Source organism: Lynx canadensis, chromosome B3 (genome assembly GCF_007474595.2).
Source record: "Lynx canadensis isolate LIC74 chromosome B3, mLynCan4.pri.v2, whole genome shotgun sequence".
NCBI classification, from domain to species: Eukaryota; Metazoa; Chordata; class Mammalia; order Carnivora; family Felidae; genus Lynx; species Lynx canadensis.
The window spans coordinates 62580369-62606218 of record NC_044308.2 but is presented as its reverse complement, the minus strand read 5'-3'; the positions used below and the strand labels follow the sequence as shown (position 1 = coordinate 62606218).

Sequence of the window (25850 nt, the reverse complement as noted above, 5' to 3'; positions counted from 1 at the left end):
ATCCTGGCTTTCCTGTCTGCTCAAGAGAACTACCCCAAAATAGTCTCAGGGCCTTGTCCAGATGGGACTGACAGGCCAAAATGCCAGATTTTAGGCCTCCAGCTGAGGCTCCCCAGGGTGTGTAGGTGGGTGCACTCAGCCCCCTGCACCTCTGAATATCCGGGAGGAGTCGGCAAGGCGGCCTCCAGATGTGCATCTGCAATGCAAATTAATGAGCTAATTGCACAGCGAGGAGCTCAGCGGATAATCCAGGTCAGGCCTCTGCGCTGCCGTCCAGGGGGCCATGGGGCCACCGGCAGGTCGCAGCGGGCCCGACCGAGATCAGGACCCCGAGGCGAAGTACCGGCCGGAGCCGGGGCAGAGCGCTTAGAGGAAAAGGCTAGAGAAGGGGGCCCCCCCTCGGGCAGACAGAGGCTCCTGGCCGCGGCCCCGGCACCCCTTGCCGACTTTTCCCGGGCTTTGTGTTCGCCTTGTCCTACCTGAGGCCACACCCTGAAATCAAACTCGCGGCCAGGTGAAGCCGGCGCTGCACAAACAAGTAAGTGCGGCCTGTCTTCGTCGTTCTAGGCGCCGAGGTCCCTCCCGCGGAGGGCGGGCCCGGCTCCCGCGGCCGCTTCGAGCTCTCCAGGGACTTCCCGCTCGGCAGGTGGGTGCCCCGGCCACCCCGCGAGGCTGGCGACCCCTCCCCGGGCTGGGGCCGGGACGCGCGGACCGGTCTCCCCGCCCGCACGGCCCCCTTTCCCCGCGCTTTCATTCCCCAAAGTTCAGGGCTGGCCGGCGCCCTGTGCGCGCAGGAGAGGCCGTGGGGAGGGCGCCGCGCGGAGGGGCCCTGAGCGCCAGGACCGAGAGCTGGCGCAGCTGGGAGCGCGACCGACCTCCGCGTGTGCGCCGGCGCTTCCGGCCTGGCTGCCGCGGCTGCTGAGGCGCGGGGCTGGGGGATTCGCGTCCCGGAGGGCACCCCACTCCCGCCCAGGAGGTGGGGCCGGTGACCGCGCCGGCTCGGAGCGCGGTGGGGACAGGGGCCTGAAGCGGTGCTGCGCCCACTGCCCCTCCTCCCCGTGCTCTGCGTGGGGAGCCCGCCACCTCCCCTTGTACCTGAGATGGTGGCTCGGTCGGGAGGCAGGCCTGGGGCGGTTCCGAATTCTGGCCAGTCGCAACATCCGTGGAGACATGTACTACATATTTCACGATGAATTTCTGATCTGTTTCCACCCAGGCCTCGGACTGCGGGCCAGGGAGGGTCCTCAGTCTTCCCTCTCCTCGGTGCCTGAGAGCTCTGCCCACTGAAAGGTGAGGAGTCAGGAGGAAGAGCAGGGGAGGAAGGCAGCCAGGAGGTGAGTGAGGAACCTTCAGCCCTGGTAGGGTGTCCAGCAGCCTTCTCAAGACCTCCTTGAGAGACAGGCTGGAAGGGTCAGTGGGCAGGCAGGTGCCCCCCCTGGGATGGCCCATTCTTGGTACTGTCAGGCAGGGGCAGTGGCCCTTTCTAGGTGCCATTTCTCAGTCCTTAATGAATGTGCATTGCTACTTACACCAGCCCAGCCCACATGCCCCACCTGCCCCTGACCCAGCCTCTGCTGTCACTGGGTGTGATGCCTGTCTGGGGCAAGTCAGTGTCACCAAGGCTGGTGTGCTGAATTTATGCTTGGGAAAGAGGCTCCCAAACAGGAAGGGCAGTAGCAGGCCCCGTGTCTGTGCTGAGCAGGCCAGGAGGCAGCTCCAGGCAGAGGTCCTGTTTGGCCAATCCCAGCTGCTGGCTCATTCCCCAGATCTCCAACCTGCTAAAATCCATCCAGCTTTTCTCACAATGGGTGAGTGGCACCCTATCTGGGATGTAGACGCTGCTAGGAACGCCAAGGGCTAAGATATAAAGAGCTTCCGGGGTGTGGGCTGTATTTTCTGTGTCTTGCCCTATTCTGGTGTGTTTTTGGCTCCCCTGACTTGTTTTTCTAGGTAGGGGAAGAGAGGGAGGTCAGGTCTATGTCTGCCCTCGGATCTTTTGGAACTGAGCAGCATATACTATCATACCGAAAGTTCTCCTCAGGCCATACATAGGACAGTAGCTGAGAACACATTTGGAACCAGAAAGAGCTGGGTTCGAATCCTGGCTTGGCCTTTTATTCCCTAAGCAAGTTGTTTTACTTCTCTCTAAACTTTATATGAAACGGAGCAGTCGTGCCTTCCTCATAAGACAGTTGTGAGAAGTCACAGTGATAAAGAATAAATGTAGACCACCCCCAGCAGTGAGCCACCTCCCAGCCTCCAGTATTACTTTGGGAATGTTAAACTACCTGAACCCTCCCCTCTTGGAGAACTTTGAGAACGGTCTGGTTCTGTGTCAGGAGCTTGTGAAGGGGTTAGAGCAAGCCATGAGAGTAAAGTAAAAGTAGATGGTCCATACAGGGCAGGTAGTGAGGTGGCCTAGGGAAGGGGCCATTTCTGGAAGAGGGTCCACCTTTGGAGACAGAGATAGCAGTATGTTCTGTACATGTCACCGGTACTCACATGTCCATGTGTGCCCCTGAACACACTGTTGCCACAGGGCTACCTAGGACAGAGGGGGCCTCTGCCCTCAGTGGCTGTGTGATCTGGGGCAGGTCATTTGACTTTTCTGGGCACCAGGCATGTTAGAAGAGCTTGGAGTCAGAGACATGGGGTTTGAATACCAGCTTACCACTTACCATCTCGGACAGTCTTACTCTCTGAGCCTCAGTTTCTTCACCTGTAAAACAAAGCTCATAATATCTACCCTGTAGTGTCATGACCATTAAATGCACTAATAAAAAGCACCTAGAACAGGGTCTGACACGTGCTAGGCACTTTACACCTGCACGTGTGTAGTATATTCCAGATAGCTTTCCGCCTTCCTCTCCCAGCCACCTTCCATCTTTAAGATGCACCCAGTAAAGCAGGTGTGAGCCATCTCACAGTAATGTGAGTGTAAAATGAAGAGAACAAGACAGAGACATAGAAAGTTAAGGGCTGTAAAACAGAAGTCTTTTTGTGTGATTAGGGGCCTTAATCCTGTGACTAGGGGACTCTAGAGGTTCTTCTGGCTAGGCCCCAAGGACTCTGTGATGAGGGCTCAGGCCCCTGCATGTGGAGGCTGCTGAGAAGCTGGAATAGTGATAGAGATGCCTGGCCTGCAGCCCTCCCCGGAAGGCTATTCTTCACTCTTCCCTTGGACATAACCCCATGCCCAGGAAAGCCCAGTGCTGTGGATTCTAAGTACACTGAACATAGGTCAGAGGGCTGCTCTGGCTTGAGCCGCTGCTGGACTGCAACAGAGATGCTGGCCCCCGAGGCAGGCCTGAGTCAATATTGACCTTCCTGGCTGGCCAGCCTGGCTCTTCGGCCTCTCATTCAGTTGGAGTGTTGATACAAGAGGTTGAATGAGATTTATTATCATATTCTTTTCAAGAACAGCTCCTGTATCTCTCCCCTGGGGATTCACTGGGACCTGTAGTGTGGGAATGGTGACAAGAGCAGGGAGTCCAGACATTTTGGCTTGTGTGCATAGTGCCCTCTGCCCTGCATTCTCAGCTTCTCTCTGGGTCTGTCCAGTGGGACAGCAAAACCTCAGGGGACTGCTCAGCATCCTGGGGACACTGTGCTTCGAGCAGTGGTGGTTAGGGACACAGCCTGGGTCTAGGGCCCACCCATCCTGCAGGTGACAGCTGGGCAGAAGTACAAATGAAATTCTTTCCAGCCCCTTCCCCCTAGTGAAACTTCGGGGGGCCAGGAAATGGTGCTGGGATGCCACCTCTCCTGACTCACGTTATGTGACGAGGGGCAGATGGCAGGCCCAGACCCCTTCTAGAGGCTGAGGGAGGATAGAGATCAGCTTCATACAAAGGATGAGCAGCAAGGGGACAGAAGGACAGAGGGCAGGGGCCTCGGGAAGGAGGAAGAGCCCCCATCACCGAATGTATTCAAACAGGGCACAAGAGCAGGTACAGACACCTCCCTGTCAGGAATGCCGAGTGACTGAAAGTTGGCCAGGGATGGAGGGGAGGCCAGACTCCTCGAGCAAGTGCCATAGCACGTGCATCACCATCTCTTCTGTTGCGCAGTGAAGATCAGGGTGGGGTAGCCTGATGTGTAGCCACATCTCTTTGGAAAAGCAAGCCACACTGCATGAGACTGAGCATCTTGTTTTATTCACCATGGTCCCTAGAACCCGGAGCAGAGTCAATGCACAGTAAATGAATTTATTGAATCAATGAATGAGTAACATAATTTTGTATCTAAATGAACTCCAGAAGGTAAGTTTTGAGAAAAATATTCCTGGCCAGTAAGAATGCTTCAGTGAAAGGCTGGCTTCTGTCCATGGTCTTCTCAATCAGGGGGCCAGTGAGGCCTGTCATTCTTCACAGAAAGACGTGTGGGATGACAGTTCCCAAAGAGTGTTATCAAGAGGGCAGACAACCCATTGACAAATCTCTGGGTGGAAGGGCCCAGCCCTGGGGGTGACACGGTCCTTTGAAGGCCAGTCTGTGACCGGATGGTGGCAGTAGTGGGGGTACCTTTCTAAGTGCTGTAGAACGCAGGGGGCTTACCTCTATGTCGGCGCCATGATTCTACAATAGTTCCTTTCCCAAGGCCTCATGAATGAGCCTGAGAATGACACAGGGTGTTGTGCTCCTGCCTGCAGCAGTGTTCACATCAGGTCGGATAGACACAAGTCTCCCCTTCTTTGCTGCTCTCCTTGGGCAAATGACTTAATCTCCGTAACATGGGTTTCCTCATCTGCATAATGGGTACAGTGATAGTCCTGCCTTATATAAAGGCTTGTGGTAAGGAGATCCTGTCTGTGACATGATCAGCCCAGAGCCTGGTGCTTACAGTCCGCACTCCCTGAGTGATGACTGACTGAGTGGGTATTTACTAAAAATACCTAAAATTGCTCCTTGAGTTGCAGCAGGTACTGTTTCTCTCCTCACCGTACCTGGAGTAGTGAGCTGGCAGAGGTGAATGAGTCCACTCCCTGGTCACCACCAGAAATGCTACAGCCTAAGAAGGAGGAAAGCAGGCCAAGGTCACATGAAGGAACTTAGGAACCCCACGCTCTGGGGCCACGCCGAGCCGGCACTCAGCTCTGATAAGCAGACACTGAGCCTCCCTCAGCGGAAGCCCATGTTTCTCTCCACTCTGGCTCACTGGCACTTGGAGTGGGGCCCAGGGTGCAGCTGCCTTCTCATTTCCCCGTCGCCCATGAAGGGGAATCCCACCAGCCTCATTCCTTTAAAAAAAATTTTTTTTTTATTTTTAAAATTTTTTTTTCAATGTTTTTATTTATTTTTGGGACAGAGAGAGACAGAGCATGAACGGGGGAGGTGCAGAGAGAGAGGGAGACACAGAATCGGAAACAGGCTCCAGGCTCCGAGCCATCAGTCCCGAGCCCGACGCGGGGCTCGAACTCACGGACCGCGAGATCGTGACCTGGCTGAAGTCGGACGCTTAACCGACTGCGCCACCCAGGCGCCCCTAAAAAATTTTTTTTAATGTTTATTATTTTTCAGAGAGACAGAGAGAGAGACAGAGAGAGAGACAGAGCGTGAGCAGGGGAGGGGGAGAAAGAGAGGAGGCACAGAATCCAAGGCAGGCTCCAGGCTCTGAGCTGTCAGCCCAATGCAGGGCTCGAATCCACAAGCCGTGAGATCATGATCTGAGCTGAAGTCGGACGCTTAACCGACTAAGCCACCCAGGCGCCCCTCCACCCGCCTTATTCCTAAGAATTTACCGATATCTCAGGACTGACAACAACCAGCCAAATCCTGCCCCCTTCGGAGTCACTGCAAACTCCTTTGGACTCATGTCCTGGAAGCCACCCTCCAAGTCTGCTGCCCATTTTTGTGGATTCCTTCAGTAGGCTACAAGTCCTTCCCTTGAGAGGGATTTGATGTGTGGAAACAGCCAAAACCCACTCAAAGCTGGCTGCGGAAGGTAACGTAGGTGACTGTGTTAGACACGCCCTCACCACTAGCGAAACAGCTCGGTGGGCCTGGCCCTCCCCGCTGGCAGATGGATGTCTTAGAGAAGCAGTTTGTGAGGGTCACCCACCCACTGCAGCTGTCCTGCTTGTCCCCACTGTGGACTCTAGACCAGCCTAGCCACAGTGCCTGGCTCTGGGGGGTCCACCACCCAAACCCCTTCTAGTCATGGAACAGTAGCATCAGCTGCAAAGCTCTGCCCAGCACTCCTTGAGCCGAGCCTGCAGGTTGCCTCGCTTTAGGCTGAGACCCTGTGCTGGAAAGAATACACTCCTGCTGCTTCTGTAGCTCTTCTCATGCATGCCAGGCCCTGATATGCCAGCCATCACCATGAGCTCTTTGGAGCGTTTTACCCACCCCTTGTAGGGCAAAACCAAAACCTGGTTCCAAACGAAGTAAGGGTCAGCCTGCAAGTCAGGACGGCCCTAATCCCCTCTGGCTTCTGACTCACAGATCAGCCCAGGATAAAAAACCTAGCAATCTTGATGGAGGGAGCTGGCCCTGGCCGCCCCCCTTCTCCACACTCCCATGAGTTTACTCGGGCTGCTCGGCCCCATGCCTATTCATAGACACCCCCAGGAAAGAGACTAAAACAGCCCAACTCCCTTAGGTCAGGCATGGTGGACAGAGCAGGGGCTTTGGAACCAAATGTAGGTTCAGACCCCAACTCAGTTATTTCCCGATTTTATCCCGTTGCGCAAGTTATGTAGCCTCTCTAGAGTTATGTAGCCTCATCTAGAGTTGTGGGTAATAATGATAATTCCTACTTCCCTCCGGTTGTAGTGAGAATTAAGTGAATTGATCCTTGGAAAGAGCCTAGCACATTTCCTTTCTAGCTCCTGCTCCTCTGACACGACAGTCATACCTTACCCGTCAGTGACGCTGGGCCTGTGGCTCCCTGAACTCTCCCACCAGCTCCACCCTCGGGTTTACTGGGTGTGGCAGCATTTCCTCCAGAAAGCCTCTGCCAGGAACTGACAGGCTTCCCATCTGCCAGAGTCTGGCTGGAGGAAACAGCCTCAGCAGGAGCTGTGCCTGGAGAGCTTCCTTCTCAAACTGGTTTGGGCAGGGTTCTTTGCTCCTGGTGCTGGGCATCCCCCTCTGGTCCAGTCAGGGGCCAGCCAGCCAGCAGGTGATGTCTGCAGACATTCAGAAAAGGAGAGTTCCAGGGGTGCCTGGGTAGCTCAGTTAGTTAAGCATCCAACTCTTAATTTTGGCTCAGGTCATGATCTCATGGGTTTGAGCCCCTCATCACACTCTGCGCTGACAGTGGGGAACCTGCTTGGGATTCTCTGTCTCCTTTTCTCTCTGCCCTTCCCCAGCTCATGCACGCATGCACTCGCTTGCGTGCTCTCTCTCTCTCTCTTAAAAATAAATAAATAAACGTTTAAAAAAGAAGAAGGAGAAGAAGAGGAAAGTTCAAAGCATTCCTCAATCACAAGGATGGATCCCAGCCTAGAAAAGAACCCTCAGCCTCTCCCTCCCCTGTATGGGGATGAGGTGTCAGACAGGAGGCGCTGGGTCAGCGAAGGCCACACTGAGCCTGAGCTGGTGCTCTGCTTCTGCCCAGTTGCCCTTCAGAGTGTCAGGTCCAGGGGGTTTCCATTGGGTTAGGCAGGAGGAAAGGCAGGGGCTGGCTCTCAGAGGAAGAATCCTCCTCCTCCCTTGTTCCCCCTCCCTCCTCAGGGGTATCTTCTTTGAGGAAAGCCCCTCTGCTGGGTGAATGGAGTGTGGATGCACAGAGGTGGAGATACTGGGATGGCAACTTTAAAGGCTGGCATGGGCTGATTTACCACTGCAGCCTCATGATTGAGGCAGCAACCACCTTCCTTCAGCCCCTGGGCCCTTGGTCTTGGGTCAGAAGGTAGGAAACTGGGGTAGTAAATGGCGATCTAGAAATGGCCAGTCGAGGCCCCTGTCTGGGCAGGTGATGTGCTCCAAGGACACAGGCCCTGCGGAGAGATGCAGGATGTCTTTGTCTCAGGTGTTTCCATACCCAGTGACCTGGCAACATCGGACACTTGAGTGGATGAGTACGTCTCTTAGAAACTCAGTTCTCATGATCACTCTTTAAATATGTTTTGTTTTCTTTAGAAGGAGATCTCGGAAAGGATCCCCTACTCCTAACCTTTGCCATCAAGAATTAGGCTTTGGACAAAGGAAACCTTGGTAGCTCCGTTTGTCTCTGGGACCCATGGGTGTGAAGGTTTTGGCCCCAGCAGACCAGCGGCTCCAGGAGAGCCCACCAAACTTGGGACCCCATGCAGTCACCCACACTGGACCTGGGGCAGGCAATGGCCTGTCTGTGGGTTTCCCCTTCTCCCATCCCCCCATCACCACCTCCAGCTTATTATTTTACGTTTCACATCTAGATCTGATTCATTTCAGGATATGACATGAATTAATTTTTTTTTCCATATGGATATCTAATTGCTACAGCTACGTTTATTGAAAAGATCATCTGTTCTCTACCATATTGCAATGTCACCTTTGTCATAAATTAAGTGACCTTATATGACTGGATCTATTTCTGGATTCTCTCTTCTGTTCCATTGGGCTATTTGTCAATCCTTGTGCCAGTTCCACACTATATCAATTTTTGTACTATTATAATAAATCCTTGATATATAGTAGGGTAATCCTTCAACCTTGTTCTTCAAGATTATCTTTAGTATTCCTGATTCTTTGTTTCTCTGTACATTGTTTTTTTTTTTTAATTGGCTTTTTTTTAGAGTTTATTTCTTTTGAGAGAGAGAGAGCATGAGAAGGAGAGGGGCAGAGAAAAGAGAGAGAATCCCAAGCAGGCTCCACACTGTCAGCACAGAGCCTGACGGCTCGAACTCACAAACCGTGAGATCATGACCTGAGCTGAAATCAAGAGTCGGACTCCCAAACGACTGAGCCACCCAGGTGCCCCAAAGCCTGTTTTTCTCCTTGTGTGTGTTTGTTTGTTTGTTTGTTTGTTTTTAGAGAGAGAGAGACTGTGTGAGTGGGGGAGGGGGGAAATGGTGGCGGGGGGAGAGAGAGAGAAAGAGAGAGAGAGAGGGAGAGAATCTTAAGCAGGCTCCATGTTCAGTACAGAGCTGGACACAGGGCTCAATCCCAGGACCCTGGGATCACGACCTGAGTCAAAATCAAGAGTTGGACGCTCAACTGACTAAGCCATCCAGGTGCCCCCTTATGTTTCCTTGTACATTTTGTAATCAGTTTGTCAATTTCGACCAAAAGAAATATGCTGGGATGTTGACTGTGATTGAAACAAATTTGTAAGTTAATTCAGAAATAATTGGTATCTTTGTATCAATGAGTCTTCCAGTCTGTGAACATTCTTTAATATCTTTAATAATGTTTTATACTTCTCAATGTAGGGACCTTGCACATATTTGATTAGACTTATTCCTAGGTATTTGACATTTTTAATGTAAAATGGTAAATGGTATCTGAGGGATTGTTTCCATGGTAACGCTTCTGATAGCAAATGACATGGCTTTTTTTTTCCCCTCCTGAGGCCATTTCTCCAACTTTTGGACACCAACTGGGTATTCAACAATTCAATTCAATTCTGACACTACCTGGAGTCCACACAGACCCCACAGGCTCAGTCCCACAACCCCCCCCCCCCCCCCCCCCCCACACACATTGCAGATGCCAGTTGTGAGTCTTGGGCCACACGTCAGGCTTGACCAACTGGCTATAGTTGAATGTTCCCATGAGCCCCTTCTCAGGTTCTATAATTTACTAAAATGGCTCATGGAACTCAGGGAGGCACTTTATTTACTATTACTCATTCTTATAAAAGATAAAACCCTTGGGCGCCTGGGTGGCTCAGTCAGTTAGGTATCTGACTTCACCTCAGATCATGATCTCCCTGTTCATGAGTTCGAGCCCCATGTCGGGCTCTCTGCTGACAGCTCAGAGCCTGGACCCTGCTTTGGATTCTGTGTTTCCCCTCTGCCCCTCCCCTGCTTGCACTCTCTCTCTCTCTCTCTCTCTCTCTCTCTGTCTTAAAAACAAATAAACATTAAAAAATATTTTTTTTTAACTTAAAAAAGATACAACCCAGGCACAGCCAAAGGAAAGAGATACATAGGGCCAGGTATGGGGCAGGACCAAGCTTCATCCACGCCCTCTTGGTGCTTCACCCTCCCAGAACCTTGATGGGTGCGCCAACACGGAAGCTCCCTGCTTCCTGTCATTTAAGGGTTTTTATGGAGGCCTCACTGCACAGGTATGCTTGATCAAATCATTGGCCATTGATGAGTAACTCAATCTCCAGCCCCTCTCCTTCCCCAGAGGTGAGGCAGGGCTGAAAGATTCTTTCCATTTGGGATTCCAAGGGTTTGGGGAGTTGTGTGCCAGGAACAGGAAACTAAAATCAACTATCTATTTCCCATTGTACCCCAGAATCTTTAAAATTTTATTTCCAGGGTACCTGGATAGCTCAGTCAGTTAAGCATCTGACTTGGGCTCACTGTTGGCTCTGCTGTCAGTGCCGAGCCCGCTTCAGATGCTCTGTCCCCCTCTCTCTGTGCCCCTCCCCTGCTTGCACTATCTCTCAAAAATAAACATTAAAAAAAATTTTTTTTATATGTACATGGAGCTGACCCCATGTACACATTTAAAATTTTATTTTCTATTTGTTTGTTGTTGGTATGAAGAAATACAACTGATTTTTTTATATTGACCTTAAATTCACCTAATTCCAACAGTTTGTATGTAGTCCTTTCTCGATTTTCTATGTAAACAAATCATGTTGTCCCAGATAGTGTTAGTCTCACCACACTTGGGATGAGTCTTAACAGCCTCTCTTTAGGTGTGGGTTTCCCACTAGCTCAGTGATTGGCTCTGATTATTTTATTTTATTTGGACATGATGGCCTGATTACAACAGCCATTTTCTTTCTTTCTTTCTTTTTGTAACTGTTTATTTTATTTTTGAGATAAAGAGGGGGGAGGGGCAAACTGTGGGGGGAGGACAGAGGATCTGAAGAGGGCTCTGTGCTGACAGTGGTGAGCCTGATGTAGGGCTCAAACTCATGAACTGTGAAATCATGACCTGAGCTGAAGTTGGATGCGTAACCGACTGAGCCACCCAGGTGCCCCTGGCTCTGATTTCTGACTCTCTTCCCCCCTCCTCTAAATCCTGAGTTCAGTTCATTGCTTCCAGCTGCTCCCCACACCCACCACCACAACTCTGGGTCCTAGGACTCTGTGGTGTCCTTTTTCCTCCAGCCTTTCCTGCTGCCCCTGGGAAAAAATTTGTTCCCAGGAGGGGACCCAGGAGGGGGATACTAGAGCCATTTACTATTTGCTAAAGATGCTGTCCTTGTGCATTCCTCCAGAATGCACTCGGGTGAGGCTGCGGAACTGGGGAGAGGGATGTTCTGGGGATAAAAGTATTAGCTGGCTCTTCTTCAGTTCTAGGGTGCATCCCTACATCTGCATTTAAGTTCACATAGTGAGGCAGGAAGGTGGAACCATCAGTGAAGCTAATCTAGGGACAAAGGGTCTGTCTGTGAGGCTGTAAGGACAGAACTGCTGAATAAAAACTCCCGGGGGCCAAAGGCTGAGAGGCAAGAGGATGTTTTACCAAACCTCAAAGTGTCTATATCATGGAGAGGTGATGAGGTGCCCAGACCCTCAAAATTAGGTGTGGTCCCTTGACCAATGAATCTGTGAAGAAAGATATTGGACATCTTTCCCGGGTTTGTATCTGCTCATATCCCAGTATCTGCAGAGCCCTGAGTTCAGAGACAGAGATTCACAGAGAGGTAACATGGCAAAAGAAGTAGCCCCTGTTCACTGGGAGGTCTGGTCACTTAAGCCTCCCGAAGCCGTCCCCCCCCCCCCCCCCCCCCCGAGGCAGCCTTTATTAACCCTGTTTTGTAAACGAAGAGCCCTGGGACACAAATCATTTGGGTAGCTTGCTCAAAGCCTCCTCAGATTAGTGGGAGACTCCCTACAATTCACCTGCAACTCAACAGGTCTATTTCATTCCAAAGGCCTTGGTCCTTGGGGGTCCCGCACATGTGGCTTTGTCTAGAGGGAGTATTAAGTAAGCTCCCAACATTAAGGTCCCATAAGTTGCTGACACTCCAAGAGGTGTGACATAGATTAACTCACGTGGTGAGTTCCTCGTGGGAAAGCTGTGGCTATTCAAGCCTCCCTGCCTTTCTGAGTGGGTGCCAGCTGCCTCCCAGATCCGTGACCTCCTCCAGAGCCTGCTAAAGTGACTAGGAAAATGCTATTTCCGGAACAGGAGCCCAAAGAGAATGCCACGGCTCTGTATCCCAAATCTTTGGGGGGAGGGGTTGTTTGTTTTATATACAAGAACTTATGTTTACTGCTAACAAAAACAAAACCAAACACTACCAAAAAAGAGAGCTAGGGAAAGAGAGAAAATGGTCAGAAGCACAACACCAAATCTCTGGATAGATGAGTGATCCAAGCATTCATTTCAAGAAACAAATATGTCTGTTTCTTGAAACTTAGAAGTGGACTTGCCAGGTGGCATTAGAGCCCATTCAGTGTACTTGGCCCCAATAAAGAAAAAATTAAAACAAAAACAACCCCAAAACCCCACATTGAGCTGTTTTGAGCCACTTCAGGTACAAAAGTATTCAAGTGAGCCATCCTGACCAGTCTCCCTGAAGGCAGGCTGGGGTCATCACTATACCCTGGGTTTCCGGGCTCCCCATCTCAAGTCTGAGTGCCCATGTCCCTGGTAGCTGTTGACATTGCTCACAGGGCCTTAGGCAAAGCCCAGATTAGCAAGGAGAAGAATGGAGGTTTGGCTACAAGTGATGTTTTGCACAGAGTCCTGAGACTCAAGGGGAAAGGCCCAAGGGGGGGGGGGGGAGTGCTTTCTTCCCTGGGGAGACCTACCCCTAGTAGAGTTGTCCTCACCCACACCAGCTGTGCCCTTAACTCAGGACCTTTCTGGAATGAGGGCCAAGCACTTGGTGACCAAGAGGGCCCTTTTGGGGTCCCTGATCCTATGATACGTGGTCCCAGACTGGATAACACGTTGGCTTTTTTATGAATGTTATTTATCACGTAAACAGGGATTCTGTGGTTGGAACCATCCTGGGACAAACAGGAGTTGAATGTGATCTGAAAGAAAAAACAAAAAACTTTAACGTGCTGTTGGATTCGACTTACTAGTTTTGTTTAGGATTTTCCTTTTTATTCACAGGTGAGATTGGTTCGGCTTTTCTTTTTCTTGTACTATTCTTACCTGGTTTAAGAGTCAAGGTTGTATGTACATGTTTCATAAAATGCATTTACCTGCTTTCTTCCCTCTTTCCCCTCTTTAAATTATTGACAGTGGAATGATATTTGTAATGGGCTTTGGATCTTAGAAAAACACACCCCCAGAGTCTGCCTGCTCGGCAGGAGACTTGGCACAGACAGGCAGAGAGACAGACACCTCTTTCCCTTGTTTGTAGTCTGTGTTGGCTTATTTCTGGCACTTTTGTTGTTTCTGGGACTGCTTTGCTGGGAGCTGGCCATTTCCCTGCGGAAGTAGGGCTGAGAGGTGAGGGAAGCCCTGGGCTGGGGGAGGGAGCACTGAGAGAGGGGTGGGGGTGGGGGTAGCACCCACCTGTGCTTCCCTGGACCAGGCTCCCATGAAGCCCCTCGCTGGAGCTCAGCCTGACCCTACCCACACAGGCACCATGTTCCGAAAGAAAAAGAAGAAACGCCCTGAGATCTCAGCCCCACAGAACTTCCAGCACCGTGTCCACACCTCCTTTGATCCCAAAGAAGGCAAGTTTGTGGGCCTCCCACCACAATGGCAGAACATCCTGGACACGCTTCGGCGACCCAAGCCCGTGGTGGACCCTTCTCGAATTACTCGGGTGCAGCTCCAGCCCATGAAGGTAAGGGAGGCGGCGGCAGGGATGGTCCTGCGGAGTCTGGCCTCTCCCAGTCCACAGAAGCCCGTGCCTGGCAAAACCACAAAGGCACCTGGAGGAACCACCTAATTACCAGCTATCGATTAGCTAGCTGTTTGCGTTCCCTGCTAATCAGCCTCACCCTGGGTGAGGATTGAATTTCCAGGGAGGAGGAGCCTGGGGCGTCCCTATCTGCATGCAGGTTGGTAGGGTTGCCCGATTTAGCAAAGAAAAATACAGGATGCCCAGCAAAATTTGAATTTCAGATAACAATGAATAATCTTTCAGTATTAAGTGTATCCCAGGCAGTATTTAGACCCGCAGCCCCTCTGGGGCCGGGGCTCCCAGACCAGGGGGACTTAGTTGTGTGGGTCAAAAAGGGCAAGAGCTTGGTAGGGGCTGGGGTCAGGGGCCCTGCCAGGATTTGGAGGCCACAAAGCCAGTTAATGTGGAGGAGAGCCCTAGACTGGCCACTGCCTCCTCAAGAAGCTCTGTGTGTCTCCCATAAGGCCGCAGATAGAGCTAGAGAATGACAGCAGACCCCAGGCAGGGTCTGGACCCTACCTCTGTGCCCCCTCGGCTCCCGAAGCTCAGATGCCCACACCACTTGGTGTGCTGACTCCCTGTCTGCCCTGCTGGACTGTGAGCCCCATGACAATAGGCCTTCTCCCTGTATTTCTGCCCCCACACAGGCCCAACCTGCTGTGGACCCTGGTGAGTGACTGAAAGATTAAGAAACAGCTAGATGACACAGCAAGCGAGATCCTCAGGTGTTTCTCCCGAAGGCTCCTGGGAAGGCTGTCTGATCTGGTCCAGAGCCACCCCTCCCTGCCATGAACTGGCTGCTCACCCACACTCTTTTCCCTCCCCTACAGACAGTGGTGCGGGGCAGCTCGGTGCCCATGGACGGCTACATATCAGGGCTGCTCAACGACATCCAGAAGTTGTCGGTCATCAGCTCCAACACCCTGCGTGGCCGCAGCCCCACCAGCCGGCGGCGGGCACAGTCCCTAGGGCTGCTGGGGGATGAACACTGGGCCGCTGACCCGGACATGTACCTGCAGAGCCCCCAGTCTGAGCGCACTGACCCCCATGGCCTCTACCTCAGCTGCAACGGGGGCACACCAGCAGGCCGCAGGCAGATGCCGTGGCCGGAGCCACAGAGCCCAAGAGTCCTACCCAACGGGCTGGCCACCAAGGCACAGTCGCTAGGCCCCACCGAGTTCCAGGGTGCCACACAGCGCTGCCTGCAGTTGGGTGCCTGCCTACAGAGCTCCCCACCCGGCGCCTCACCCCCCACAGCCACTGGTAGGCGTGGGACCAAGGTTGCCAGGCATGGTTCCGAGGAGGCCCGGCCACAGTCCTGCCTGGTGGGCTCGGCGACTGGCAGGCCAGGCGGGGAGGGCAGCCCCAGCCCTAAGACCCAGGAGAGCAGCCTTAAGCGCAGGCTGTTCCGAAGCATGTTCCTGTCTACTCCTGCCACAGCCCCTGCGAGCAGCAGCAAGCCAGGCCCTCCCTCTCAGAGCAAGGTAGGTTGGGATGGGCCCCGTCAGCAGAGCCCAGGAGCCTGGCCTTCCCCACTTACGGGGTCAGGCTAGGGAGGGCATAAGGGAACACAGTGATCAAGAAGCCAGCTCAGCCTCAGCTGAGAATTCTACCCTGAACCAAGTAAGCCCTGGTCTTCCAAACCTTAGCACAGGTGAGTCAGGTTCAGGCTGGCTCATTTTCTGGGGCGGGGTGGGGGCCTCAGAAGGGCCTTTGGTACATCCCAGTTTACATTCTTGCCCTCTGCGGTGTGTCTAGATGGGCCACGCTGGCAGGCAAACACCTCTAACCATAAGCCCAGACCTTTCCCCGCCCCCAGCACCCAGAGCCAGGTACTCTGGTGCTGGGCAGGGGCAGGGTCTCTGCCTCCCTCTTGTCAGCTTCTTTCCGCCTCCGCCCCCTGCTTGCCCCAGTGCTCTCCTCAGGTCCTGCTGAGGTTCCCTGTCCAGACTGCTTCTCCCTAAGGCATCAGGAATGTTCAGGTTTAACCCCTTCTCCGCTGAGAATGCTTTCCTTCCTCCCCTTTTCCTTTAGTGGCCGTTTGAACGTTCTGTAATGATTTATTTGGAGTCCATGTGCCCTGCGAAAAGCTAGAGCAATGAGCATGCCTGGGCCAGGGAGCAGCAGGAGAGCTGACTTTTGGCATGTGTGACAGCCTTAAATGCACATGTTTTTCCTGTGAAATAGGAAACAGTGAAGGGAACCCTAACGGTGACATTTCTTGACAGGCAGAGGAGACTGTTCTTGCCCTTAGATGTCCTGTCCGTGGTGACAGCACCAGCCTTTCTCATTAGGCAGAATGACAAGAGGTACTCAGAGAGGGTAGGACAAGTCCCAGGTGTCTCGAATGAGTGAGGGAAGGAAACAGTGAGAGGGCCCTCGGGGTTCAGGCCTCTTGCTCCTAAAGGTTTCTGGCATCTTTAGCTCCTTCTTGAGGGGCTGGTGGAAATGAGCTCACATTGCAGCACGAGGGTGGGGAGTCAGACCTAAAAAAGGCAGACCTCCCCTCCCTGGAGGGCTTTCAGAGCAAGCCTGCTTCCTCCCATATTGGTGGTACATGAGTGTGGTTCCAGCTAGGGGAGTGGCCTGGACCCTTAACTTTTCCAAGTCACTGGCAGCCCAAGGCATCCAGGGAAGGTTCTGGGCTTTGTGTAGTCACTGCAATGAAGGACGTGGGCTGGGCTTCCACGTGGGGTGCGGGTTTAGGGGTAGAACAAATGAGATGTGGCTTTGATGTATCCATATGAGGAACATGTCTGTGAGCTGAGAGGTCTCTGGAAGGCCATCCCCTGGGGAGACACTTCTTTGAAAACCAAGGTGGGAGCAGGACAGTGCACGCTGCCCAAGAGGTGAGAACTGGTACTTGATCGCTCTCTGGCCTCTCGGGAGTCCTGTGGCAGGGCTTCGGGGGTTTGGGAAAAGGGGGTGTCAGCCCTGGGCTGAGCACTGACATGCATGTTTCTGAGCTCCTGCCAGCACCCCACAGCAGGATCAGGCTGTCCACCCAGCCTCTGTCGGCCCGTCCATCCTACATACTTTACCAAGGATCTCCCATAGGCCACCACTGCTGCATGTGTGGGGCTGTCCCCTGCACCAGAGGCAGGTGGTAGTCATCTGCGGCTTGGAGATGCCACAGTTCCAGATCCAGGGGAGTAGTTTCCTTCCAGGCACCTTGGGCATGTATTTCTAAATAAATATTTTCAAGCCAGGCCTCTAAAAGGCAGGGCTGAGACTTCCTCTGAGCTGCTCTGGGCCATAGCTTCTCAACCCCTTCACTATTGACATTTGGAGCAGATGATCCTTTGCTGTAGGGGCTTTCCTGTGCATCGTAGGATATTTAACAGCATCTCTGGCTTCTACCCACTAGATGCTGGTAGCACCTCTCAGACGGGATAACCAAAAATCCCCCCAGACATTGCCAAATGTCCCTTGGGGGATAAAATCAGCCCCAGTTGAGAACCACTGCATCCGGCTTCCTACTCCACCCCTACAGCCCCAGGAACCACCAGACCAAACCAGCAGCCAGCCTTCCGCACCTCAGCACATCCCAGGGGCTGGCTCAGGAAGCTCACAGCAGCTGTCCATGCACTGGTGCCCTAGGAGGTCAAGCTACCAATTGTCACCTCCAGCCGGAAGAGGCTCCAGGAGGGTCTGTGGCTCTAGGGCTTTTGTACCCAGCCCCAGGGAGCTTGGCCTGCAGTCACTCACTTTGGCTAAACAGCAAAAGACCTCAACCCTGAGTGGGGGCTGGAGGCCAAAGAGTTAAGACAGGAACTTGGGGGATTTAGGAGTGGTTCCAGTTAGAGGCAGAAAGGCCAAATCAGAAGACCTCAAGAATCAGCAAGCCTTGGTTAAACACCTACTGTGTACCCTGTACTCTGTTAAATTCCAGGTACCTCCCGTAGGACCACAGCATAGGGGTAGGGAGTTATGCTGACCAGGGCTGACATTGGCCTTGCTCCTTACTACCTGGTGACGCTGGGCAAGTTACTTAACCTTTCTGAGCTTGTTTCTTATCTACAAATACAGATAATAATAGTACCCATAGGATAATAAAACAAGCCCCAAGGTTGTGAGAATTAAATTAGAAAATACATTTAAGGGCCTTGTCAGAGTGGTATACCCCCAATAAATGGCTCTATTATTTTTAAAATATTATGACATGGCCTTTGCCTCTAAGGCACTTACAGTACAGCCCCTAAGCCCACGGCTGGAGAGCCTGGCCCTGTCATCATAGCCGGGGAAGGGAAAATGAGGCATCATTGTAACTCTACGCACAACTCTTCTGGTGGCTTCCTGCCCGAGGAGACGTCTCTATCACACCGGGAACTCTAGAGCCCACAACAGTGAATTCCATCTTTTGTCCCCCTTTCTCTTTCTTGGTGTGGCTTAATAGGTTTCCTCTGATTTTTTCTTGTGGTGACATTAAGTAGAAACTCCCTTCTTGTGGAGACAGGCAGCGAGGCCAACAAAGGGACCAGATGCTGCTGAGGTGAAGACTGAGTCCGGGTGGTGGGTCCCCACCACCCCCTATCCCATGTTCCAGGCCACACTGGAGCTGGGCTCTTAGCTGGATCCCTACTGTATCATCCACCCACCTACCCCTGCACCGTTGGTGCCTGAGTTCAGCCAGCACCTGCAGCAGTGTCTCCACAGGGGCCTTGAGAGCAGAGGGGGAGCAAATCCCCTCCTAGGCCCCTCCACAGGGCTTGTCCTTACCACGCCCACTCCCCTCCCCCCCGCCCCGGCCGACTGACAGCACCCACTCAACCACAGAGCAGAGATAGCCTGTGTAGGAGGCCAAGAAGCCAGAAGGTGAGGGGAATCATTTTACAGCCTTCCTTAGAAATCCAGTTAGAGAGAGCAGCTGTAGGTGTTTGTAGGCCCTCCAAACTCTGTCCAGCCCCACCCAGATGCTCAGAGAGCATGTTTTCTGTGAGCCATACCTCACAGGCCAGCAGACAGCCTTTCTACAGGGCCTCAGGGGCTACCTCGTGATTGGTAATCCTGTGATGTAGTGAGCCGTGCAGGCTGAAGTCTTGTGAACCATCTGCTCCTGGGACATGGCCTCACAGCCTCAGCAGTGGCCCTGCCCCCTCCACTCCCATCCCAGTCCTCCCACAGTCTCCCTGAGGCCATGGAATCACAGACCCCATTTGTCCAAAGCTGCCCCAAGTGTGGCCCACAGTCCTCCTACATCAGAGCCCAGGGGCCTCATTAAAATGCAGGGTCACTGCTCTAGGGAACCTACCGAGGCAGAAATCTGCATTTTATCCAGCTCCCCAGATCACTGTGCATTTATAGAGGAGACCGGGGCTCAGAGAGGGTGAGGTGCCTAAGACTCATCGCTGGTCAGAGCAGTGTAGTAATGAAACCTAGGTTGTGACCCCCCAGTCCAGAGGTCTCACTGCTCCAACCACACAGAGTGGGGAAAGGTGGGTGCGGGCCAGGTGCTGGCAAAGACGTGGGAAGATCTATTTACTACCCAGATGTGCTCAGTGGGCAGGATGGAGTAGTCACAATGGGTGCTGGGAGGTTCTCCTGGCTCCTTCACCGTGTAGGCTGAACCCAAGCACACTCTGCCACAACTTGGCTCTCTGCCAGCAGGGGCCCTCGCACACATGCTCACCCCTAGGCAAGACCAGGGGCCGAGTGGGGTGGTGTGAGCACTCCGAAGCCTGGGGAGAGGGTGCTGAAGAGGTTGACAAGGCTCTGCTGAACCTGGTAGGACCGAAAGCCCAGACTCGGGGTCCTGAGGACCTGAGGAGATTTCCTGGAGGTCAATGGAGCTCTGGGGACCTGGACCAGGACCCACTGGGCACCTAGGCAGCTGCTACATGATGGGTTCTGAGACGTTCCAAGAAGTCCTCTGCAGCTCCTGAAGTGTCCCTCGTTAGGTAACTTTTGCCCTTTCTGGGGTGCCCCTTTTAAAATCATATAATGCCTGGGAACAGTCGTATTGCACATCGCCAGCTCCTTGGAGAGAACCCAAGAATGGGACCCTTTCCTGCTGGGCTGCCAGGAGGGCTTAGGACCTGAAAGGCAAGGAACCTCAGAGGCTTCCAGGGCTGGGGCTTGGGCTCACTGAGGCCCAGTCTGCCACTCAATTCCACTTCCCTTCCTGTCCCACCAGAGGCCATAGAGATAGGCCCCTGCCTTCCCTTCCTTGTGGGGGTCATCAGCCAGGAGTTTCATGCTTGGGAGCAGGTAGAGAGGCTGCTCTGTGGAGCCCCTAGGAAACCTCCCCACCCCTGGCCCCAGGGCTTGGGTTTGGCTAGACCTGCCCTCCTGATTCCAGATCTCTAGCCCAGGAAGCATACCTGAGAACACTCAGATGGTAACATGGCTGTATGGTCCTCTGTTAGGGACACACTCTCACAGCATAGACTCGCAGACTCCCTGCTGTCTGGCACAAGTGGGGTTATCAGAGCCCGTGCTGTGGCTTCCCTGCCCTGTGCTGGGAGCCAGTCACAGCTGCCCTGCCGTCCACACCCCCACCCCACCACCCAGGGCCTCTTCCACCCACATGGCCCCTTGGGTGGGAGCGCCCTGGGAATGAAGAATGCCTCTGACCCAGATTCCCCGCACAGCCCAGCAGCACAGAAGGAAGTCGGCCTCTGGATGGCCTCCCAGGGGTCTGGCTGTCAATTACCCAGGAAGAAATACCCGGCAGAGGACACCCCAGGGACTCTGCTTTCTTCAGCTTCCCAGGGGTGGCAGAATGGATGTAAAGAGCTGCTGTTGGACTGCTCACCTGGGAATGCTGGGGGCTGGGTTGCCAGGCAGGACCAAGCTTTGGCTTCTGCTCCGTTTGAAAATCCTTGCCTGTAGCACCTACCCTATTTGGTCTGACACCCTCTAGACCTGCCCCTGTCCAGAGGTCAACCCCTGCTTCTGGAAAGGTCACAGCAAACGCTCCCACAGTCAAACCCCTTTCTGTTTCTTTTTCCCTCCCTGCAGCCCACCTCCTCTTTTCGACCGCTGCAGAAAGAACCCACCCAAAGCCTGGTGGCCAAGGCCCAGTCCTTGCCCTCAGACCAGCCCATGGGGACCTTCAGCCCTCTGACCACCTCGGATACCAGCAGCCCCCAGAAGTCCCTCCGCATAGCCCAAGCTGCCGGCCCACCCCCAGGCCGGTCTTCCCCCGCGGGCTCCCCACGCACCAGGCAAGCCCAGATCAGCACCAGCAACTTGTACCTGCCCCAGGACCCCACGGTGGCCAAGGGTGCCCTGGCTGGCGAGGACACAGGTGTTGTGACACACGAGCAGTTCAAGGCTGCGCTCAGGATGGTGGTGGACCAGGGTGACCCCCGGATGCTGCTGGACAGCTACGTGAAGATCGGCGAGGGCTCCACGGGCATCGTCTGCCTGGCCCGGGAGAAGCATTCAGGCCGCCAGGTGGCCGTCAAGATGATGGACCTCAGGAAGCAGCAGCGCAGGGAGCTGCTCTTTAATGAGGTGGGAGGAGAGGGCAGGACGTGGCGGGGCGCTCGGGATGAACATCTGGGAGCGGGGGGCAGTGGGGACTGTGCCTGGCACTCAGGCACCCCCACCTGTCCCTCCCAGGTGGTGATCATGCGAGACTACCAGCACCTCAACGTGGTGGAGATGTACAAGAGCTACCTGGTGGGCGAGGAGCTGTGGGTGCTTATGGAGTTCCTGCAGGGCGGGGCCCTCACGGACATCGTCTCCCAAGTCAGGTGGGCAGCTGCGAGGGCTGGGCAGTGGGAGGGCCGGCTGCCCCCCACTGTCTTGGAAGGAGTATTGTGCAGCCTCAGGCCAAGGACACTGGGGTGCCTGTCACATCATTGTGAGCACCTCCCGTCTGTTGGGGTTAACAGACTCATGGCGTTCAGGAGAGTGGGTTGGGGAGCACCAGAATGTCTCCAGCCTAAGTCCAGGCCCATTTCCACCAGGGCCCTGGCCTGACTGGACCCCCACACATATTGCCTAGGAGCTGTGGGGCCCGGTACCAGGGGCACCTAATCTGGCAGCCAGCTGCCCTGCAGCCCCGCCAAAGCTAACATTCTCTTCTGCCTGTGGCCTTCCCTGTCCAGGCTGAACGAGGAGCAGATCGCCACTGTGTGTGAGGCCGTGCTGCAGGCCCTGGCTTACCTGCATGCCCAAGGCGTCATCCACCGGGACATCAAGAGTGACTCCATCCTCCTGACCCTGGATGGCAGGGTAGGCCACTCCCCTCCCTGGTACACCCATATTCCCAGCTCGGCTCCGGCTCCACCGCTCACTCCCGTTTTTCCCCCCCTCTCACCTCAACCGCAGGTGAAACTCTCTGACTTCGGATTCTGTGCTCAGATCAGCAAAGACGTCCCTAAGAGGAAGTCCCTGGTAGGCACCCCTTACTGGATGGCTCCTGAAGTGATCTCCAGGTCTCTGTACGCGACTGAGGTAACTGGTCCTTCCATCCCCCAGTCCTCCCAAAAGCAGCTTGGGAACAAATAGCTCTTGTGGCCCTTGCAAAGACCTGCCCCTGCTCCCCAAAATAGCCCTAGTTTTCAGATTCCTACTTAGTCAGTACCCTACCCCACTGCCCATCACACCCTGCCCACTCTTAGATGGGTCTGCTCTCACTTGTGACTTTGCTTCTCGAAAATGCTCCTACGGCAGCTCAAGGGCAAGGTGGGGTATGGCCGGGCTTCCTCATGTGTGATGGCCATTCTCAGAGAATGGCTGACAGCTATGTCCCTGCAGTCAGTGGGCACTCAGGCAGAAAGGAACCGACCACGAGGCAGGTGGCCAGGAAGGAGGCCAGCTCACCGATGAAAGCTGGGACCAGCTGCTCCCATCCCCCCGCGGTACGCTGCTACTGAAGGGTCAGCTCTGGTCAGTGGAATCAGGGACATTCTCTTCCTGCAGGTGGATATCTGGTCTCTGGGCATCATGGTGATTGAGATGGTGGACGGGGAGCCACCCTACTTCAGCGACTCCCCAGTGCAAGCCATGAAGAGGCTCCGGGACAGCCCCCCACCCAGGCTGAAAAACTCTCACAAGGTCAGTCAGTGCACAGGGTGTGCCCTTGCTGACCCCATTCTTCCTGAGGCTTGGAGGACCAGAGCCTGGGCTCCCAGGCCCAGCTTCTCCCTTCCACAGAAGCCAGAGGCTCCCAGAAAAGGCTCTTCTTCCTCCGCACAAAACCTGCACCTGGGTGTGGAGCCACATCTGTACACAAACCTCTGTGGTCACTCAGACAAGTTTCTGCCTGCAGGCAAATGACAAGAGCCTGAGAAAATGGAAAGCAGGCCTTCCAGGAATCTAGAGAAGCTAGTTGAGCAGGAACCCCTCTACCCCACCTGGCAGGGGAGCCATACCAAGGCACAGTGTTCCGAGTCTGTCATAGCAAATTGCCTTGTCCTTCATTGGTGCACATCCTGACCACATCTGAACCACAGGTTTTCCCTTAAAGGTGGTGCGTGTGTGTTTAACCCTTTTCTGTCAAATCCACCCAAACTCACAGGCCTTTACCAGTGGACACTCCTTGCTGGTGAGCAGGTCAGTACAGGGCGGCAAAATGGCACTGCCATCTCGTGGCCAGAGCGAGAAATGTCCCAGAGGGGTGAAGCCCAGTCCCTGAATAATAGTTCTGTGGCCCCACCACAGCTGGATGGGAGAACAGACAGGAAGACACTTTCCGAGACAACTGGTCCTTGGAGCCTGCACCACCAGCCCCAAGATTAACATATAGGGGAGATTTCCAATTGGCTAATTCCCCAGAGGAGGTAGCCTTCTGTAATAGCCCAAGATTTAGCTTAATCCCAAGATATTGGTGCAGAATGAACTAAGATAAGCCCCTGACTTAGACTCTAAGGCTTAGAGCAGTAAAGAAATCTTCCTTTTCAGGTCCCACTTTGTTTTTTTCTTTTCTTCCAAACACTTCATCCCTGATCTCTTTCTTATCTTCACTAAAGACAGGGCAAGCACATTTTATCATTAGCCTATTGGGCAGATGAGAAAACTGAGGTCTAGAGAAAATTGCAACTTGCCCAAGATCAGGGATAGACCCAGGACTGGATCACTAATATGAATCCCATGCTTCTCCCGCAGAGCCACAGAACCTGAAGGCTGAGAGCCCTGAGAAGCAGGGTGAGGAATGGGCTATATTTGGAGCCCAGCTTCCCAGGACACCAGGCTTCTTAATTCCACTGCTCAGTAGCACCCCCTAGAGGTGATCTAGCCACTTTTCCTGGACCGATGCCAATTTTCTTTACCTATCCCATAATCCAGAAAGTACTGAGCCTGGGAGCTACTACCAGGAAGTAAGAAACGAGAGTATTCAAGACTTTCAAATGATGGTGGGGCCAGGCAGACAAGTAACCCCGAAGCCACCCCATGCTGTGGCTTCCTCTCACCGATGCCCTGTCTCCACAGGTCTCCCCAGTGCTTCGAGACTTCCTGGAACGGATGCTGGTGCGGGACCCCCAGGAGAGAGCCACGGCTCAGGAGCTCCTGGACCACCCTTTCCTGCTGCAGACAGGGCTGCCCGAGTGCCTGGTGCCCCTGATCCAGCTCTACCGCAAGCAGACCTCCACCTGCTGAGCCCGGGGACACTGGGCAGCCAGCCTGCCGGCGGGGCCTGCCTGCCTCATTCTCTCAGTATTCTCTCCAAAGATCGAATGTGAAACCCCACCCACACCCTTCTGCCCCTCAGCCCACTGGGCCAGGCCGGACCTGCCCCTCGGTCTCTCTGCCTCCCAAGAGAGTCCCCAGTTGCCTTTGGGATGGTGGAGACCCCCTTCTACAGAATGACCCTCTGTTATTTGCACAGGGATATTTCTAAGAAACGTGGAGACCCGCACTCCTGGCCACGTGGCCAACACAGCAGAAAAAGCTGCTGCGGTTTTTTAAAAGTAGTTGTACATTAGCATCCCAGGTCACCGAGAGGGCAGACTGCCTGTCTTCGCCAGGATACTTGCTGTTCTCAGCTCCAGCTCTAAACCCTGGGGTCTCAAGAGGGCCACAGGGAAGGTTTCTATTGCCTGAAGCCGTCTTCCTCCTTTACGTCTGACTTCCTGAAGGTACGGTCCAACCTGCACCTGTTTCCTGACCCACCTGCACTGACACCACTCTCCCTGCACAGCCTGCTCCAAACTGTGAACAGCCTGCTCTCTGGCCAGGGGTGGAGGAAGGGCATTTGTCTGGGTAAAAGAGAAAGAATGCGGTTGGTGGTAAACATAATCTCACTTTACAGGATGGAGAGAACATTGTGTGTGTGTGTGTGTGTGTGTGTGTGTGTGTGTGTAAGTGGAGGACAGTCACCCTGACAGCCTGGCTCCCTTCAGGTCACTCACAGGTCACCTACTTCAGTAAGGCTTCCCATCCTTTCTGCCACTAAATTCTACCAGGAAGGGACTGCTTTCTTGGCCTGGCTTCCCACCTCCTAAGTACCGTGTTTCTACCTGAACAGTGAAGAGAGCTGACACATCCCAGGGGCTTCGCAGATTTCCAGGTGTCTCCTGCACTGTGGAGTCTGAGAGCCAGAGATGGGAATGGTAAAGGAACAAACTTTGTTTTGCCTGTGAGCTTTCTCTCAATAACCAGGTCATCAAGGACCCATTATTTTCAAAAATCTTGGTCTGAGGGAGATGAACCACCCCCTGGGGCTCCATCCTGTCAAGAAAATGGACACCCCCTTTGTGCAAACCATCTGCCCTAGCTGCCTCTTCAGACACCTGTCTCTTTGTCCCCCTTCCCTCCCCACCTTCAGGGATGTTGTGAGTCAGGGAATCCAGGGAAGAACTCCAGGTGTCAGGACCCTATCTAGATAATATTTTTAGATTCCTCTGCTCCCTAGTGGCCTGCTTTGGGCCCCCCCCCCCAAAAAAAAAAAAAACTTGCAAGGACTTTTTTAAGGGTCAGAGTTTTAAAAACAAAAGCATCTTCCCTAGAAACTTTTGTGAATTGTTTGC

General features: G+C 53.7%; 1 protein-coding gene across 3 annotated transcripts; it reads left to right on the top strand.

Annotated features, from left to right (window-relative positions):
* The first annotated feature begins 505 nt into the window (after window positions 1-505).
* PAK6 (p21 (RAC1) activated kinase 6) lies at window positions 506-25850 on the top strand. Of its 3 annotated transcripts, none has more exons than XM_030318507.2 (10): window positions 506-646; window positions 1217-1334; window positions 13661-13869; window positions 14760-15413; window positions 20890-21387; window positions 21496-21629; window positions 21987-22113; window positions 22210-22335; window positions 22804-22938; window positions 24313-25850. In XM_030318507.2, the coding sequence occupies exons 3-10, from the start codon at window positions 13666-13668 to the stop codon at window positions 24478-24480; spliced, it is 2046 nt and encodes a 681-aa protein (XP_030174367.1). In that variant the 5' UTR covers window positions 506-646; window positions 1217-1334; window positions 13661-13665; the 3' UTR covers window positions 24481-25850. The 3 variants fall into 3 exon arrangements, with proteins under 3 accessions (XP_030174367.1, XP_032449559.1, XP_030174369.1); XM_032593668.1 differs by having other exon boundaries at window positions 577-646; window positions 1217-1290; XM_030318509.1 differs by lacking the exons at window positions 506-646; window positions 1217-1334 and adding an exon at window positions 13128-13184.